This window comes from Chenopodium quinoa, unplaced genomic scaffold (assembly GCF_001683475.1).
Source record: "Chenopodium quinoa cultivar QQ74 unplaced genomic scaffold, ASM168347v1, whole genome shotgun sequence".
NCBI classification, from domain to species: domain Eukaryota; kingdom Viridiplantae; phylum Streptophyta; class Magnoliopsida; order Caryophyllales; family Amaranthaceae; genus Chenopodium; species Chenopodium quinoa.
This window is the reverse complement of record NW_018742738.1, coordinates 10,793,841-10,810,818: the sequence shown is the minus strand read 5'-3', so window position 1 is coordinate 10,810,818 and position 16,978 is coordinate 10,793,841. Positions and strand designations below refer to the sequence as shown.

The following is a 16,978-nucleotide window of genomic DNA, read 5'->3' as shown; positions in this document are numbered from 1 at the left end:
AACCCATCAAGCGGCCAATGACAACCCTGGACTTAACCGGCAGAATGCTTAAATGGGCTATTGAAATGCAGAGTCTTGAAATCTCCTACGAACCGAAAAAGCCAGTGAAGGGCCAGGCGTTTGCCGACTTCATTGTCGAAATGACAAGGCCGGTTGCTCTGGATAACCTTAAACAGGTTTGGAAGGTGCATGTAGACGGGAGCTTTACTATGGACGGCTGTGGTGCAGGCTAGGGGTGCTTATCGAGCGAGTCGATCACGAGCTGAGGGGTGCTCGACTCAACTCGAAAACTTTTTACGTGTGCTCAACTCGTGATCGCTAAAGTTTCGAGCAAATAAAACCTGCTCGACTCGTGCTCGTTAAAGTTTCGAGTCGAGTCGAGTAGCTCACGATCTGCTCGTTAAAATTTTTGTCCTTCTATTATTATATGCCTTTATTTGTTTTTTTGTTCAATTTATATTGTTTTCCATATTATATATAGATATTATTGAAGATTTACTCTTTCTTTACTTATGATATAAATTAAGACTTAATAAGTGTTAAATTTGCTTAAACATACTAACTTTGTTTGTAAATTTTATATAAATAATACATTATCGAGTTGCTCACGAGCTTATCGAGTCGAGTTTAAGCTTGCTCAACTCGTGCTCGTTAACATCTCGAGTTGAGTCGAATTCGAGTCCAGCTAGCTCGAGTCGAGTTTTGACCGAGCGTTGACCGAGCCGAGTACGAGTTGCTCACAAGCTGCTCAACTCAATTAGAACCCCTAGTGCAGGCATAATCTTTGAATCCCTGGAAGGGGACAAATACGAGTATGCACTACGGTTCAAGTTCCAGGCCTCAAACAATGAGGCGGAATACAAAGCTCTGCTCGCCGGTATCCGCATGTGTAAGGCGGCAGGGGCAACAAAAATTGATGCCTGCAAAGACTCTCAGTTGGTCGTTTGCCAATACCATGGTGAGTTTGACGCCACCTAACCGACTATGATCAAGTACCTAGAGGCAGTCGAGGATGAACCTGGGACACTTGAAGAATTCCATCTAACCCAAGTGCCCCGGTGTAGGGAATATTTCAAACATTACCCCAAGCTTGAACCCTGTTGTGATCATACACTTAAGCATGGTGGCGTCCAAAGGGAAAGAAGATAGAGCAAAAGAGTCGCCAACAAGTTTTAAGAACTTGTAAACCGTTTACGAGGTGAAGGTTACACCCCTTGACAATCCAATAAATCCTTAACTCCAATAGGTCTGGAAACATGACTGGTAGTTCAGGGATGAAGGTACAAATCCAACCTAAAAGAGATTGAACCTGCCCTAATAATAGGTGACAGGGTAAAGTCGTATCCCCTAATAAAAAATAATTACCTAAATCACTAACTAAGGTAGATAGGGAAGTAGAGTCGAACTCCATAGGGAAACAGGTCTTTTTAATTCTAATTAATTATTATACTCTAAATTATCTAAGTAACCAATGTTTTTAAGTACGAATTCTATACTACGAAGAATAAGTTTAGGGAGAAAAGAATCAATAATAAGGAAACCTAGGGTCACTGGTTCACCAATAATTAATATTCCGGGAAAGAACGAAGTAATTAATAATTAACAATGCATAGATAACATGATTAACAGGCTCTCGCAATTTATTAATCAACATAGATCTAACAGGCTCTCGCAATTTACCAGACCTAAGTTCCTATTAAAAATAGCCTTTAATATTAAATCAACATCTGCTCGATTCATCAATTCAATATTGCTAAACATTCACAATCAAATTACATATGCTCGATTCATAATCTAATTGCAAAGAAATAAAACAATTCAATAGGAAATTATCATGCAATATCAAAAATCAATAATAACAAACTATCCCTTCATATTAATTATGGATCCCCATAAACCCTAGAATTAAACTACTCACTAATCATCATAACTAAGCCAATCAAATAAATAATTAAAATCATAATCAAGAAAACAATTAAAATAGCTGAAATTAAAAAGGGAAGAAATTGTACCGAAGTAAATCTGGAATTAATGAAGGAATTAAGAACAAAAGTTTAGAGAGAATTTAAGAGAGAGAAAAATACTAAGTAGAGAGAGAAAGTCTAAGAAAAGAGGTAAGTAATAATTCCGTACAAACCGTATTTAAACCTTTCCTAAAACACGAATTAAAACTAAACTAAACAGACTCTTGGAAAAACCCGCGCCCGATCGGGCGAAGGGCCGCCCGATCGGGCCCGCCTTTTTCACAACGCCTATACTGATGTGCCGCGCCCGATCGATCCTACGCTCACCCGATCGGGCGCGCCTCTCCCTTGAGAGTGCCTTTGCGCGCATCCGCCCGATCGGGCGTATGCTTGCCCGATCGGGCCCGGTCTTCTTCTTCGAGGCTTGGACTTCGATTGGGCTAGATTTCTCGGCCCAATCCATATTTCCTCCCGGGTCTCGAATACATGGTCCAAATGCCTCATGATCCCAATTACCGAGCCCTTAATCACCGACTCTCACCGATCTTGGGCTCCAAAAGTGGTCGTGTCCTTCTAGATTCCGTAGTCGATCCAATAAAGCCCGGGAAAATGCTCCAAGAGTGCAATTTCTTGTAAAATACAATTAAAACTACGAAAACACTAGAACACACAAATTAGTAATAAAAGTGGCCTGAAAGAGCCAAAAACATACTAATAACGACCAAGAGACGGGGATAAAACACTATATAAAATAGATATATCAAACTCCCCCAAGCCAAACCTTTGCTTGCCCCTAAGCAAAGAGCTCATCAATGAACATATAAAACATACTTCACCCCAATAATCAAATCAAAAACCAACGATTCAAGGCAAATCTAGTGAACATGCTTCAACATCAATCAATCTTATTCATCTAATCACCCTTCCTCCCCAACAATTGTCAAGTAGAGCAAACCACAAGAGCATATAGAATTCAAGACTAGTGCTCACACACTCAACTCTCATTCATGTGGCGAGTAAAGAATGTACTCGATCACTCTCCAACCAACCCCTTTAATGTGAACAATGCCCTCCCAACACACACTCTCGTGTGTATAAAAACATTGAACGCTCATCCTACTAGTCGACTCGAAATATGCCAAGTCATAACTTGCATTGATAAACAACACTTTCACATTTACATAACTTCTATGCACAAGGTCGGAAGGTCTTTAAAGCTTGTAATGTAAGGCTAGGGTAAAGGTAGGATAAATTTGGGATTATGTGAGAGAAAAGCTATGCATTAAGGGAGCCAAATCCTAATAAACCCATGATAAAAAAAAATGATCATACACATCTCCAACATAACCAACTCCAAACAACAATCCACCAAATATACTCCAAACAAAATAAACCATCCCAACACTTACAATTTCACTCATAAGAATATGATAATGTAGAACTTTGAATGAAAAACAAACTTTGAACTCATTCTTTTTCTTTTCCTCTTTTTTTTCTCTTTTTTTTTTTAGAACAACCTTCAAATAGAACATTTGAGCATTAATTTTTTTTTCTTTTGCTCTTTGTTTCTTTTATTTCATATTGGAATTTTTAACTTTGAAACACAACATCAATATTTTCCAATCAAAAATCAAAGAACAATAACTCTTCTTTTATTCCCACATTGTGCAAATAATATGCACACCACAACTCCCTCACCTCACCAACTAATAGCTCCCCCAAGCCAAGCTTGGGACTAGTAACCAAGGGGGCTTATATAGGCTTGTAATATGGCTAAATAAACAATAAAAGGGCACAACATGGGTAACAAGAAGGGAACAAATGTATCTAAATACTCTGAAGGCTACCTAAAAGAATGAACGCCTTCGTCCTCCTCATGTGAATAATAATAAGTCATGAAACACTACTCATAGTTGCAAATCAATACTCAAATTCATTGACATACCAGGAATTATGGAACTATCACACATTTCCTAACCAAATCAACTAGTCAAGCACTATATTCACAAGTAGTTGGACAAAATTGACGCATGCTAAGGAATCCAAGCAATTAGACTTCAAATCATGACCAACAAATCCACAATATTCATCATCGAATACCAAGAATCAAAACAATTTTTCTCAAGTATGGGGCACAGGGAAGCATGATTTACAATTCATTGGAACGTATTTTTGAATTTTTTTTATTTTTCAATTTTTTTTGTATTTTTCATATATAAGAAAGCAATAAAAACTACACTAGGAAAGCAAAAAAAAACTATACTATAAAACAAATAAAGAGAAAAAAGGAAGAGAATTACCAAGTGAAAGAACACCCCCCCAAGCCAAATCAAGCAATGCCCTCATTGACTTGGGAGAGTAGCCTACTCCTCATCCTCATCCATCCTAGAATAGCCCCCGCCGTGGCTAGAACCGGCTCCTCCATGGCTAGAGCCACCACCTCCATACCCCGAACCACCTGCATAGTAGTTAGGGTCTACATTCCCACCCATACCCCCATAAGGAGCATCACCCCCATATCCGTGGACCTAAGAGTAGTCCACGTAAGTACCATACGCACCGGGGTGAGAATACCCTCCTTGGGGGTATTGGAACCAATCGGGAGTGAGTGAATCGGGAGGAATAGCCCCCCAACGGGCGTAATCATCATACATGGGGTAAAGGCCCCTCCCTAGGTTCCTCTCTATAAGACCAACCCGCCCATCTAAGGTGTTTAACCTAGAGTATAGGTTTTGCATCATACCCTCAACCCTCCCTTGCCCCGTCTCGATGCGGTCTAATTGGATCCTAAAAGCCGAAAAGTCATATGGGGCATTGGGGTCGACATTGTAATCGACCAAGGAAGTGGGCATGCCATAGGTGAAAGGTGGGGGTGGTTGGTAGTGTGGTGAGTGGTGAATGGGGGATTGGTGGAGTTGTGGTGAGGGGTGAGGTGGTTGAACCTCACCTTGACCATTTATCTCGAAAGTATAAGAGGGCTTCCCTCTCTCAAATTTGGTCAAGGCGGGGTTGGGTAAGGTAAAGGCTTGGTCTCTCCTACCCGATTGTCGGTGGACAATCCACCAAGAATCACTCCCCACCGGTTGCACCCAGTTCAAGCTCCCTAAATAGGGTAGGTCCATGAGGTTCGATCCCACAACTTTCCTATGTCCATCGGGGTTCCAACCTAGGTGTTTCCAAGCAATATGGGTCACTAACCCCCCAAAGTAAATAGGTTCTCTAGACCTACTAGCCTCGGCTGCATTGGCCGCCCTTTGGAAGTGATTGGCTATCCTATGGGGTATGTTCAATTTTTCAGCATTAGGAATTATATAGGATGCCAATAGTTCCAATTCATCTCTCCTAACATTTGCCGGTTCATGCCTCCCAAAAATAGTGAGGCCGACAAATCTTTTCCAAAGTTTGGGGACGGGATGTTGAATCCACGTCCCATTGGCATGTTGGAGGTTCACTAAATCCTCCCCAGTTAACCTCTTATAGACCACGGCGGTGTGGTCTTGAAAGGGCTCAATAGGTTTATCCAATTTTAAATCAAACAACTTTCCAAATTCTTTAAGAGTTAGTCTCACATCGTTGTTTAATAATCGGAATTGTACATGAGTGATTAGTGCATTCATTTTAATAACATTAAAACTTGAGATAAATTCCAATGTTAAATAATCATATGTATAATGGCACATTTGAAAAAAACCACTCATGCCTATACCTTTGAACAATTTTTCCACATATTTATCAAGGCCTAACCTAGCTAATGTGGGATGATGAATAAAACGGGTAGAGATTACTTGACGATCGATGAGGTTGAACATCCTAACCCGTTGCTCCTCTGAAATAATGACAACCTCCTCCCATCCCGGAATTTGAAGATCCGGGTTGATTGTTGGTTGTGGTGCACTTGAGATCTCACCCCTTTGGTTCCTTGAACGCTTTGAGGCCATTTTCTTGTAAAATAGTGGCAAATTGGAGGTTTCTCTCTCTTAGGATTTGAGAAAAATAGAGAGAAAGTAGGGGAAAATTAGTGTAGATTGTAGAGGAGGATGAGGGAGATGGAATATGTAAGAATTTTTGAGTTTGGATGGGAGAGTTGGAGGGGATCTTGAATTGAAGTGAAGGTTTTTGGTTTGAAAATGGAGGTTTTAAAGAGAGAAAGTGAAATGAAGAAGATGAAATAAGGAGAAAGTGAGGAAAGAAAAAAGAGAAAAGAAAATAAAAGGGGGACGGACTGATGGCGCGCCCGATCGGGCGGGCCTCGCCCGATCGGGCGAAAGCGGGAAATTCTAGAACTCAAGTTGCGCGCCCGGTCGGGCGAGCTCCGCCCGATCGGGCGCGAACGCGAACAAAATTTTCGCCCTTTGCTCGCCCGATCGGGCGAGCTTCGCCCGACATATCTTTTCCTTTTCACTCGATTTTCCAAAAAAAGTGCCCGATCGGGCAAGTTTCGCCCGATCAGGCGAAAATAGTCTCTGAATTCAACCTTGCTTGCGCGCCCGATCGGGCTGTTTTGCCCGATCGGGCGAAAATGGTTCCGATTTTTAGCATGCTTGCGCGCCCAATCGGGCTGCGTCGCCCGATCGGGCGAATTTGCTACTGATTTCTGGGTTGCTTGCGCGCCCGATCGGGCGAGCCTCGCTCGATTGGGCCCGAGCAGCCCTTTTTCTCCGATTTCTTTTCGTCTTCAAATTTTTTCTAAGTCTTAATACCTGTCAAATTCATACCTGTACAACAACACTTAAAACTGGTGAAATATCACTCTCCTCGCCTCTCTAAAAAAAAACAAAAATAAGGAAAAAGGAAAACTAGTCTAGAAAGCATGAAATACGGGTTGCCTCCCGCAAAGCGCTGGTTTATCTAGGTCCCGCACGACCTTCTTACCACCTTGAAGCTCATGTTGGAAGTGGAGTTAGGAGAGTCTCCTCCACATCTCTAATGGTAGCACCTTCATGATACACTTTCAACCTTTGGCCATTTACCTTGAACTCTTCACCTTTGTCATTCACTAACTCCACCGAACCAAATTTGTTCACCTTTGTGACAGTGAAGGGACCGGACCACCTAGACTTCAACTTTCTTGGGAAAATCTTCAATCTAGAATTAAAGAGAAGAACCTTATCACCTGGTGCAAACTCTCTTGGTAAGATCCTCTTGTCATGCCACTTCTTGGTCTTCTCCTTGTAGATCCGCGCACTATCATATGCCGACAATCTAAACTCATCCAACTCATTGAGTTGAAGAAGTCTCTTCTTACCCGCGGCCTTAGAATCCATATTAAGCTCTTTGATCGCCCAAAAGGCTTTGTACTCCAATTCTACGGGAAGATGACATGCCTTACCATAAACCAATCTATAAGGTGAAGTACCAATCGGTGTCTTAAATGCTGTTCGGTATGCCCAAAGTGTGTCATCAAGATTCATGCTCCAATCTTTCCTTGACTTGGCTACAACCTTTTCTAGGATAGCTTTGATTTCCCTATTAGAGACCTCAACTTGACCACTAGTTTGAGGGTGGTAACTAAGCCCTGTTCTATGATATACGCCATACTTCTTAAGGAGGTTATCCAATTGTTTTTCATGGAAGTGGGTACCCCCATCACTAATAATAGCTCGTGGAACACCAAACCTGGGAAATATGATCTTCTTGAAGAGCTTGATGACTACCTTAGAATCGTTTGTTGGTGAAGCTATGGCTTCTACCCACTTGGACACATAATCGACGGCTACAAGTATGTAACAATTCCCATTGGAAGATGGGAATGGCCCCATATAATCGATACCCCAAACATCAAATATTTCAACTTCGAGAATCCCAGTTTGGGGCATCTCATGCCTCCGCAAAATGTTGCCAGTCCTCTGGCAAGAGTCACAAGCCTGCACAAAAGTGTTAGCATCTTTAAACATAGTAGGCCAAAAGAAGCCTGACTCATTCATCTTAGCCACCGTTTTAGTGGGGCCATGATGTCCACCATAAGGTGAAGTATGACAACTGGTAAGGACGCCATGAACCTCCCATTCGGGAACACACCTGCGAAATAATCCATCTGCACACTCACGAAACAAAAAAGGATCATCCCAAAAATAATGTTTAACATCATAAAGGAATTTCTTTTTCTGTTGGTAGGATACGTCAGGAGGTAGAGTACCACCTACTATATAATTAGCAAAATCAACATACCAAGGGTGATTCTCTACAACTGCATACAGGTTGTCATCAGGGAAAGAATCATCTATAGGTAAAGAATCCTTACCCTCATCATACCGGATACGTGACAAGTGGTCTGCCACGACGTTCTCTGCTCCCTTTTTATCTTTTATTTCTATGTTGAAATCTTGGAGCAAGAGAACCCACTGGAGTAGCCTTGGCTTTAATTCCGCCTTGGCTATCAAGTATTTCAACGCTACATGATCAGTAAAAACAATAACTTTAGAACCAACTAGATATGATCTAAATTTTTCTAAAGCATAAATAACTGCAAGAAACTCCTTTTCTGTGGTGGCATAGTTGACTTGGGCTTCATCCAAGGTTTTTCTAGCATAATAAATAGCATGCAAAACCTTGTCCTTCCTCTGTCCGAGCACGGATCCTAGTGCAAATTCACTTGCATTACACATGATTTCGAAAGGAAGGTTCCAATCGGGAGCACATATGATGGGTGCCGATATCAAAGCCTGCTTAATCCTGTTAAAAGCCTCAAGACACTCGTCAGTAAAAATAAATGGGGCATCCTTGAGCAAAAGTTGTGTCAGTGGTTTAGCAATTTTAGAAAAATCTTTGATAAAGCGGCGATAAAACCCTGCATGACCCAAGAAGCTTCTAACTCCCTTAACATTGACTGGGGGAGGTAATTGCTCAATCACTGATATTTTAGCCTTGTCTACTTGTATGCCCTTATCAGATACAATATGGCCAAGGACTACTCCCTCTGTCACCATAGAGTGACATTTTTCCCAATTAAGTACTAAGTTGCACTCTTCACATCTTTTCAAAATTTTAGCGAGATTAATTAGACATGAATCAAATGAAGAACCATATACGCTAAAATCATCCATAAAGACCTCCATAATAGACTCTATGAAATCAGAAAAAATGTTCATCATGCAACGTTGAAAGGTAGCGGGTGCATTACATAAACCAAAGGGCATTCTACGGTATGCAAAAGTGCCATAAGGGCATGTAAAGGTAGTCTTTTCCTGATCTTCAAGGTGAATCGGAATTTGGAAAAATCTCGAATACCCGTCCAAATAGCAAAAGAATTTGTGATTGGCTAACCTCTCAAGCATTTGATCAATAAAGGGAAGAAGGAAGTGATCCTTTTTAGTGGCGGTATTTAATCTACGATAGTCTATGCACATACACCATCCTGTTACAGTTCTAGTGGGAATTAATTCATTTTTTTCATTAGTTATCACAGTCATCCCACCCTTCTTCAGTACTACCTACACAGGACTTACCCACTTGGAGTCAGAAATAGGATAGATAATACCTGCATCAAGTAATTTCATCACCTCCTTCTTGACTACTTCCTGCATGTTGGGATTTAATCTTCGTTGGGGTTGAATGCAGGGCTTGTAATTTTCCTCTAGATGAATCCTGTGCATGCAAAAATCATGGCTAATACCCTTGAGATCATCAATACTGTACCCTATAGCCTTCTTATGGGTTTTGAGGACCCCTAGAAGTTGGGAAGATTGTAGGTCAGTGAGTGCAGTACTGATGATCACGGGGTGTAGTTCCTGCACATCGAGAAAAAAATATTTTAAATGAGAAGGGAGAGGTTTTAGCTCAGGTTTCTTGACCTCTGTAGGTTTTGATTCCTGAACTAAATTTACTACCTTCATTGTATCCTTAGGGCTTAACTCTTCTAAGGAAATAGCCTTTTCAATATCCTGTACCTCATTACCCCAAACGCTTGCATTGTCGCTAGATAAGTTCCCACAGAGAACTTCCTGTAAGGGATCCTTCGCAAGAACCTGTGGCAAGCTATCATCACAAATATCGTCCATTATATCAATTGTATCAATGAAGCAACAATTTTCCTCTAACATAGGCCCTTTTAAAACCTTCCCCAAATTAAAGGTAACATTATCGTCACCTACAGAAAGGGTTAGTTTACCATTTTTCACATCAATAATAGCTCCTGCAATGTGGAGGAAAGGCCTACCTAATATAATGGGTATTTGTGTGTCCTCTGCCATATCTAAAACAACAAAATCAACAGGAATAAAAAATTTACCAACTTTGACAGGTACGTCCTCTAAAATACCTAAGGGATATTTTACCGAACGATCTACCATTTGCAAAGTTATATTAATAATTTTTAATTCCCCCATATTTAATTTAGCGCAGATAGATGATGGCATGACACTGACACTAGCACCCAAATCACATAAAGCTTTATCAATAAAAACATTCCCAATGTGACAAGGGATAGAAAAACTACCGGGATCCTTTAATTTAGGAGGGGATTTATTTTTGCAAATAAGCGCTACACTCCTCTGTGAAAGCTAAAGTTTCTACTTCATTAAAGGCCCTTTTCCTAGTCCGAATGTCTTTCATGAATTTAGCATAAGCAGGTACTTGAGTGATTAAATCAGTGAAAGGAACTGTTACCTGCAGGTTTTTCACAACCTCTAAAAACTTACCGAATTGTTTATCAAGCTTACTCTTCAGTTCTCTATTAGGGAATGGAAGCTTGATAACTGGGCTCTGCACATCTCCTCCCTTACCGTGCACAGAAACATTAGTAGGGTTAGTATCTATTTGTAGCCCTGCAAGGCTAGCAGGATTACCGTTTGGTATAGAGGAATCTAGATCAGGGACTGGTCTATCTTCCTTTGGCATAGGAGGTCCATCATAATGTGAACCACTCCTTAGAGTGATTGCATTAGCATGATCTGTAGGATGGATAGGTTGTGATGGTAGAGCTCCCTGCTGACGGGATTGTAGGGTAGATGAAAGTTGTGCAATTTGATTGTCCATGATTTTATTATGGGCTAGGATAGAATCAATTTGCGCATCCCTACTCTCCATATGCTTTTGCATGTTGGCAAGCATTGCTCTAATTTCTGTCATGGCAGGGTCGGAAGATGATGAGGGTGATGCTTGGCTTTTCTGACCGGAATTAGGATGATAATATTTTTGTTGTGGTGGTGTTTGCTGTTGTGGTTGTTGTGGAGGTGGAGGGTTTTGTACATTGGTACTCCGGTATGAAAGATAAGGATGATTTTTATAACCGGCATTGTAGGAATTGGAATAGGGGTTATTTTGCCTATAGGTTTGAAAGGCACTAAATTGTTCCATAGAGCTCCTACAATCTTGCTCCCAATGACCTACAATTCCACAATTTTCACAAAAAGCTTCATGGTTAGCAACAGCAGAAACATTAGCTACAGAGTTAGGAGCAGCAGTAAGATTATCTAATTTTTGACAAATAGATGTTGATTGCGCTTGCAAAAAGGATACGGAATCGACATTATGTTTTCCTTTATTTGCAAACCCCCTCGGATTCCCATATTGGGAATTGTGTATAGCCATGTCTTCGATAACCTGTCCTGCATCATCCACATTTAAATTCATAAACCTCCCACTAGCTGCCGAATCTAGTACTGATCTAGAAGAATTTCCAAGTCCATTATAAAATGCTTGGATCAATTGCCATTGTGCTAGATTGTGGTGGGGGCGCTCTCTCTGTAGATCCTTAAACCTCTCCCAAGCCTCATATAATGTTTCGTCGGCCTCTTGAGCGAAGTTCTGAATAGCACTCCTTAGCACCGCTGTTCTCTCTGCAGGATAATATTTATTATAGAAATTCAAAGCAAGAGTTTCCCAGTCAGTAATACCAAGTGCAGTTCTATTCAAACCATTAAACCATAATTTTGCTTTGCCACATAATGAAAAGGGAAAAAGAATCTCCCTGATTTGGTCTTGCGTGACCCCGGCTTGTCTAATGGTGTTACAATATTGGCATAAATCTGCGATGTGAAGATTGGGATCTTCACCCTTAGCTCTGCTGAACTGCTTCCTTTCTATCATAGTGATAAATTGGGGCTTGATCTCAAATTGAACTCCATCTAGAGTCGGAGTAGGAGTAAGGTGCGGAAAATCTGTGAGCTTCGGTTGCGAATAGTCACTAAGTTTCTTCTGGGTTGTCATCTCTGATTCTGAATCTGAAGGAATATCTGTATCACTAGAATCAGGGGGAGGATCTCTTCGATCGTTGTCCTCCTCAGAACCCGCCAGTTTGTCTATAGAGACTCCTTTGCCTATGAAAAGAACGCTCGATCTCAGGATCAAAAGGAATTTAACCTGATCTGGAACTGCTGGGCATAAACAAAGAACTAAAGACAAATATGAGATTTGCCTCAAAGAACTAATGTTCTCTGAGGCCAAAAAGGGGGATAATCTAGACTACAAAAATATAATCAGAAAATAAAAATAAAACCGTTTCCCCGGCAACGGCGCCAAATTTTGACAGGGTAAAGTCGTATCCCCTATCAAAAATAATTACCTAAATCACTAACTAAGGTAGATAGGGAAGTAGGGTCGAATTCCACAGGGTAACAGGTCTTTTTAATTCTAATTAATTATTATACTCTAAATTATCTAAGTAACCAATGTTTTTAAGTACGAATTCTATACTACGAAGAATAAGTTTAGGGAGAAAAGAATCAATAATAAGGAAACCTAGGGTCATAGGTTCACCAATAATTAATATTCCGGGATAGAACGAAGTAATTAATAATTAACAATGCATAGATAACATGATTAACAGGCTCTCGCAATTTATTAATCAACATAGATCTAACAGGCTCTCGCAATTTACCAGACCTAAGTTCCTATTAAAAATAGCCTTTAATATTAAATCAACATCTGCTCGATTCATCAATTCAATATTGCTAAATATTCACAATCAAATTACATCTGCTCGATTCATAATCTAATTGCAAAGAAATAAAAAAATTCAATAGGAAATTATCATGCAATATCAAAAATCAATAATAATAAACTATCCCTTCATATTAATTATGGATCCCCATAAACCCTAGAATTAAACTACTCACTAATCATCATAACTAAACCAATCATATAAATAATTAAAAGCATAATCAAGAAAATAATTAAAATAGCTGAAATTAAAAAGGGAAGAAATTGTACCGAAGTAAATCTGGAATTAATGAAGGAATTAAGAACAAAAGTTTAGAGAGAATTTAAGAGAGAGAAAAATACTAAGTAGAGAGAGAAAGTCTAAGAAAATAGCTAAGTAATAATTCCGTACAAATCGTATTTAAACCTTTCATAAAACACGAATTAAAACTAAACTAAACAGACTCTAGGAAAAACCCGCGCCCGATCAGGCGAAGGGCCGCCCGATCGGGCCCGCCTTTTTCACAACGCCTATACAAATGTGCCGCGCCCGATCGAGCCTACGCTCACCCGATCGGGCGCGCCTCTCCCTTGAGAGTGCCTTTGCGCGCATCCGCCTGATCCGTATGCTTGCCCGATCGGGCCCGGTCTTCTTCTTCGAGGCTTGGACTTCGATTGGGCTAGATTTTTCGGCCCAATCCATATTTCCTCTCGGGTCTCGAATACATGGTCCAAATGCCTCATGATCCCAATTACCGAGCCCTTAATCACCGACTCTCACCGATCTTGGGCTCCAAAAGTGGTCGTGTCCTTCTAGCTTCCGTAGTCGATCCAATAAAGCCCGGGAAAATGCTCCAAGAGTGCAATTTCCTGTAAAATACAACTAAAGCTACGAAAACACTAGAACACACAAATTAGTAATAAAAGTTGCCCGAAAGAGCCAAAAACATACTAATAACGACCAAGAGACGGGGATAAAACACTATATAAAATAGACATATCAATAGGCCTCTAATTTATTCTGATCGTATACATGTGCGCTTTCTGACTAACATGCAATCAATAAGATTAACCCTAAACCTGTTTATCTATGTTGGTTAAATATTAATGCACAAATAAATCTATTATTGACGATCACTTGAATTATAATCATATTAACCCTAACAAGATTATTAATTATCTTATTAAGCGTGATTACAAGTACCAATTCCCTTTAAACATTCATAAAAGACGTGATCAAGCAATAACAATAAATATATATCAAGCAACATAATAATCATCATAATAACAATAATAATAATAACAATAAATTATAACAATTATAACAATCATCATAATAATCATAATAATCATAATTAAAATAATCATGTTAAAGCATAATAATAGCAAGATCCTAGGCATGATACTAACAAGATTAATAACAAACCCTAGCACGTCACTAAACAATAAAAATCAAAGTTTTAACCCTAACATGATACTAACATGAATATTAGGAAGAGAATAGGAAGCATCATAGGAATCACAATTGTCATATTTGATAATAGAAATTATAGTTATTACCCTAAATATGATACTAGGAAGATCAAAACACCCTAACACGACAATAGGAATAATAATAACAACCTAGACATGATTTATATATCATAATAACAATGCAAACAATTAAAACACTTATTTGGATGCCTCGTATCTCTTTCTAATAACAAAATACACACGTTAGTAACTTCAAGGAAAATAATAAAACAACAATTAAATTAGATAATTGAAAGAGAAATTAAGAAAGTTTAGACTAGATTTGGGATCAAACCCTCAGAAATCAAACCTTTCACGTCTAGGACGAAGGCAACTTCGAACAATGCTAGGTATGTCTAGTGCTTATGTATGAGGAATTTTGTTTGTAAAAGGATAGGCTTAGAAGAGAGAGAGAATCAAGAAATTCTTGATGAGAGTTGCTGATTGAAAAAGGGTATAGAGAAAAAAGAGAGTCGAAGAATAAGAAAAGAATCCGAATTCGAATCGAAATAAAACTCGATGGACAACAGTTTTTACAGATTTTGTGTTTTTTCATATCTTTTGATCCAGAAGTCTAATTAAGGCATATAATATGTCGTTAGAAATCTCTTGAAGTCTAATTTCCAAATCAATTATAATAATATTAAAATATTTTGTAAATAAAAAGATATGGCCTAAATAGTGGAACGGTGTCAGTTTTTGATAGAGTTTCATATCTCATTCATATCTTTTTCGTTATAGCTCGGATTTAATATTATAATATATCATTGGAAAGATAATTTAAATATCTATCCAACCATATAAAATTTGGATCAATATTATGAGGCACAAAAATAATATCTAACTGTCTTTGAACATCTTTAAATTCAAATAGAATTAGGTTTTAAGAAAAAGGAAAGTTTTAAAAAAGGAAAGTTTTTATTTAACTCAAATTCTTTAATCTTATCTTTTCAAAAAGCATAATTAAGATCTTTTAGAAACTTATAGAAGGTTCTAATTAATCTTAATTAGTTTACGAATAGGATTAAACCTTTGGACCCTCCACATGATCACTGGGTCGTAGGTAAAATCCGGTTTGGGCCCAGTTTAGAATTTTGGCCATAACTTCCTCATTATTCATCAGAATTGGGCTTATAATATAACGTTGGAAAGTTCTTTTCAATCCCCATCTAAATAAACCATTATTGGACCCATATCATGGGCCAAAATAAACTGGAATGCACATTATCCAAAAATAGGGTAAGAAAAGAAATATTTTCAAAAACAGAAAGAAAAGATATTTTAATAAAAACGTCCTCATCACTAGACTTTTCACACTTTCGCTTTGTTCGATAATCAAATGACATGAAAGGTATTCATCACTGGGTTTGGTTTTGGGGAGACACATTTGGGTGTCTACAGAAGCCCCCACTTTGACTGAGTTTGGAAAAACGCAAGTTTTGAAAACGAAAGTCAAAGTAGCGATAGGGACGGAGAATGATTCAGAACGTTTTGCGATCCAAAATCATTCTTGTAACGTCGATACCTGCAAACTGGCATTAGTTAAAATAGATAAGAGAGTTAAGAAACGCGTATCTTGCACCGTCGAGCACACGTCTCTGGGGTAACCAATTTGTTGCTGCATTGTTGTTGCGAAAACTTTCCATAATCTAGCAGAACGCCATCTCGCTGTTTTTTGTTCACTCGTCTCTGAAAAATAGAGCTTTTTGGATATGTTCACGCGTCTCTGAACAAAGAGCTTCTTTTGGATATGTTCACGCGTCTCTGAACAAAGAGCTTCTTTTTTCTTGAATCATAGTGACAACCTTCCCAATCATAGCAAAAGTCGTCGAAGACCGCCTCATCACGAACTGCCCTTCTCAAATCTCGGTGACAACCTCCACAATCTTAGCGAATGTCGTCGAAGACCGCCCATCTCGTGCTATCTTCTCAAATCTCGGTGACAACCTCCACAATCTTAGCGAATGCTGCCGAAGACCGCCCATCTCGAGTTATCTTCTCAAATCTTTGGTGACAACCTCCATAATCTTAGCAAATGCCATCGAAGACCGCCCATCTCGTGTCGTCTTCTCAAATCTTGGTGACAACCTCCACAATCTTAGCGAATGCCGTCGAAAATAACCTCTTTTGAAGTCATCCTCAGTTGTTGCGATAATATTTTGAAGAAAACTACCGAAGACCAACGCTTGTCGATCCTTAAAGCTCGCTTGAACTTTGCTTTAGCCAGTGCGTCGGCGATTCTGCTGCTTGTAAACCAGTATGTCGGTGCTGTGAACCATTACGTCGGTACTTCTAAACCATTACGTCGATGCTTCTAAACCCGTATGTCGGTGCCTTTGTGATGAGCCAATGTTTAGGCGCTTTAAGCTAAGTGAAACGATCTTTTTTCAGGTCGATCACTTATTTGCAGTTGTAATCAAATCGACTACTCAATCATGTCAAATTGCTTATAGGGGCTAATTGGCGTACCAAGGAACCCGAAATTGTTGTTCTGAGAGGCTTCGAGCTCTGTCGCTGCTGAAATATCTCTGACGCCGTGATTTTGCTCTATCGCCAGACGCTGGGATCTAGCGCCAGGCGCTGAAATCTATTGCCAGACGCTGGATGTTGTCGTCTGGCGCTGGAGTCGGGTCTTCCCTATTTTG

At 39.5% G+C, this 16,978-nt stretch overlaps 1 protein-coding gene across 1 annotated transcript; it reads right to left on the bottom strand.

Moving 5' to 3' along the window:
• Window positions 1-6,847: 6,847 nt before the first annotated feature.
• LOC110724076 lies at window positions 6,848-7,780 on the bottom strand. Its single transcript, XM_021903474.1, has 2 exons — window positions 7,453-7,780; window positions 6,848-7,338 (listed from the first exon to the last, which is right to left on the bottom strand). Exons 1-2 carry the CDS (start codon window positions 7,778-7,780, stop codon window positions 6,848-6,850), a joined length of 819 nt encoding a protein of 272 aa, XP_021759166.1.
• Window positions 7,781-16,978: the final 9,198 nt, after the last annotated feature.

What these genes read in the sequence shown, in the direction of transcription:
- LOC110724076 (XM_021903474.1), bottom strand. Translation starts at nt 7,780, where the DNA reads ATGCCCCAAACTGGGATTCTCGAAGTTGAAATATTTGATGTTTGGGGT. An exon ending in TTACCACCCTCAAACTAGTG is followed by an intron (nt 7,339 to 7,452) that starts GTCAAGTTGAGG and finishes CATACCGAACAG; the next exon opens with CATTTAAGACACCGATTGGT.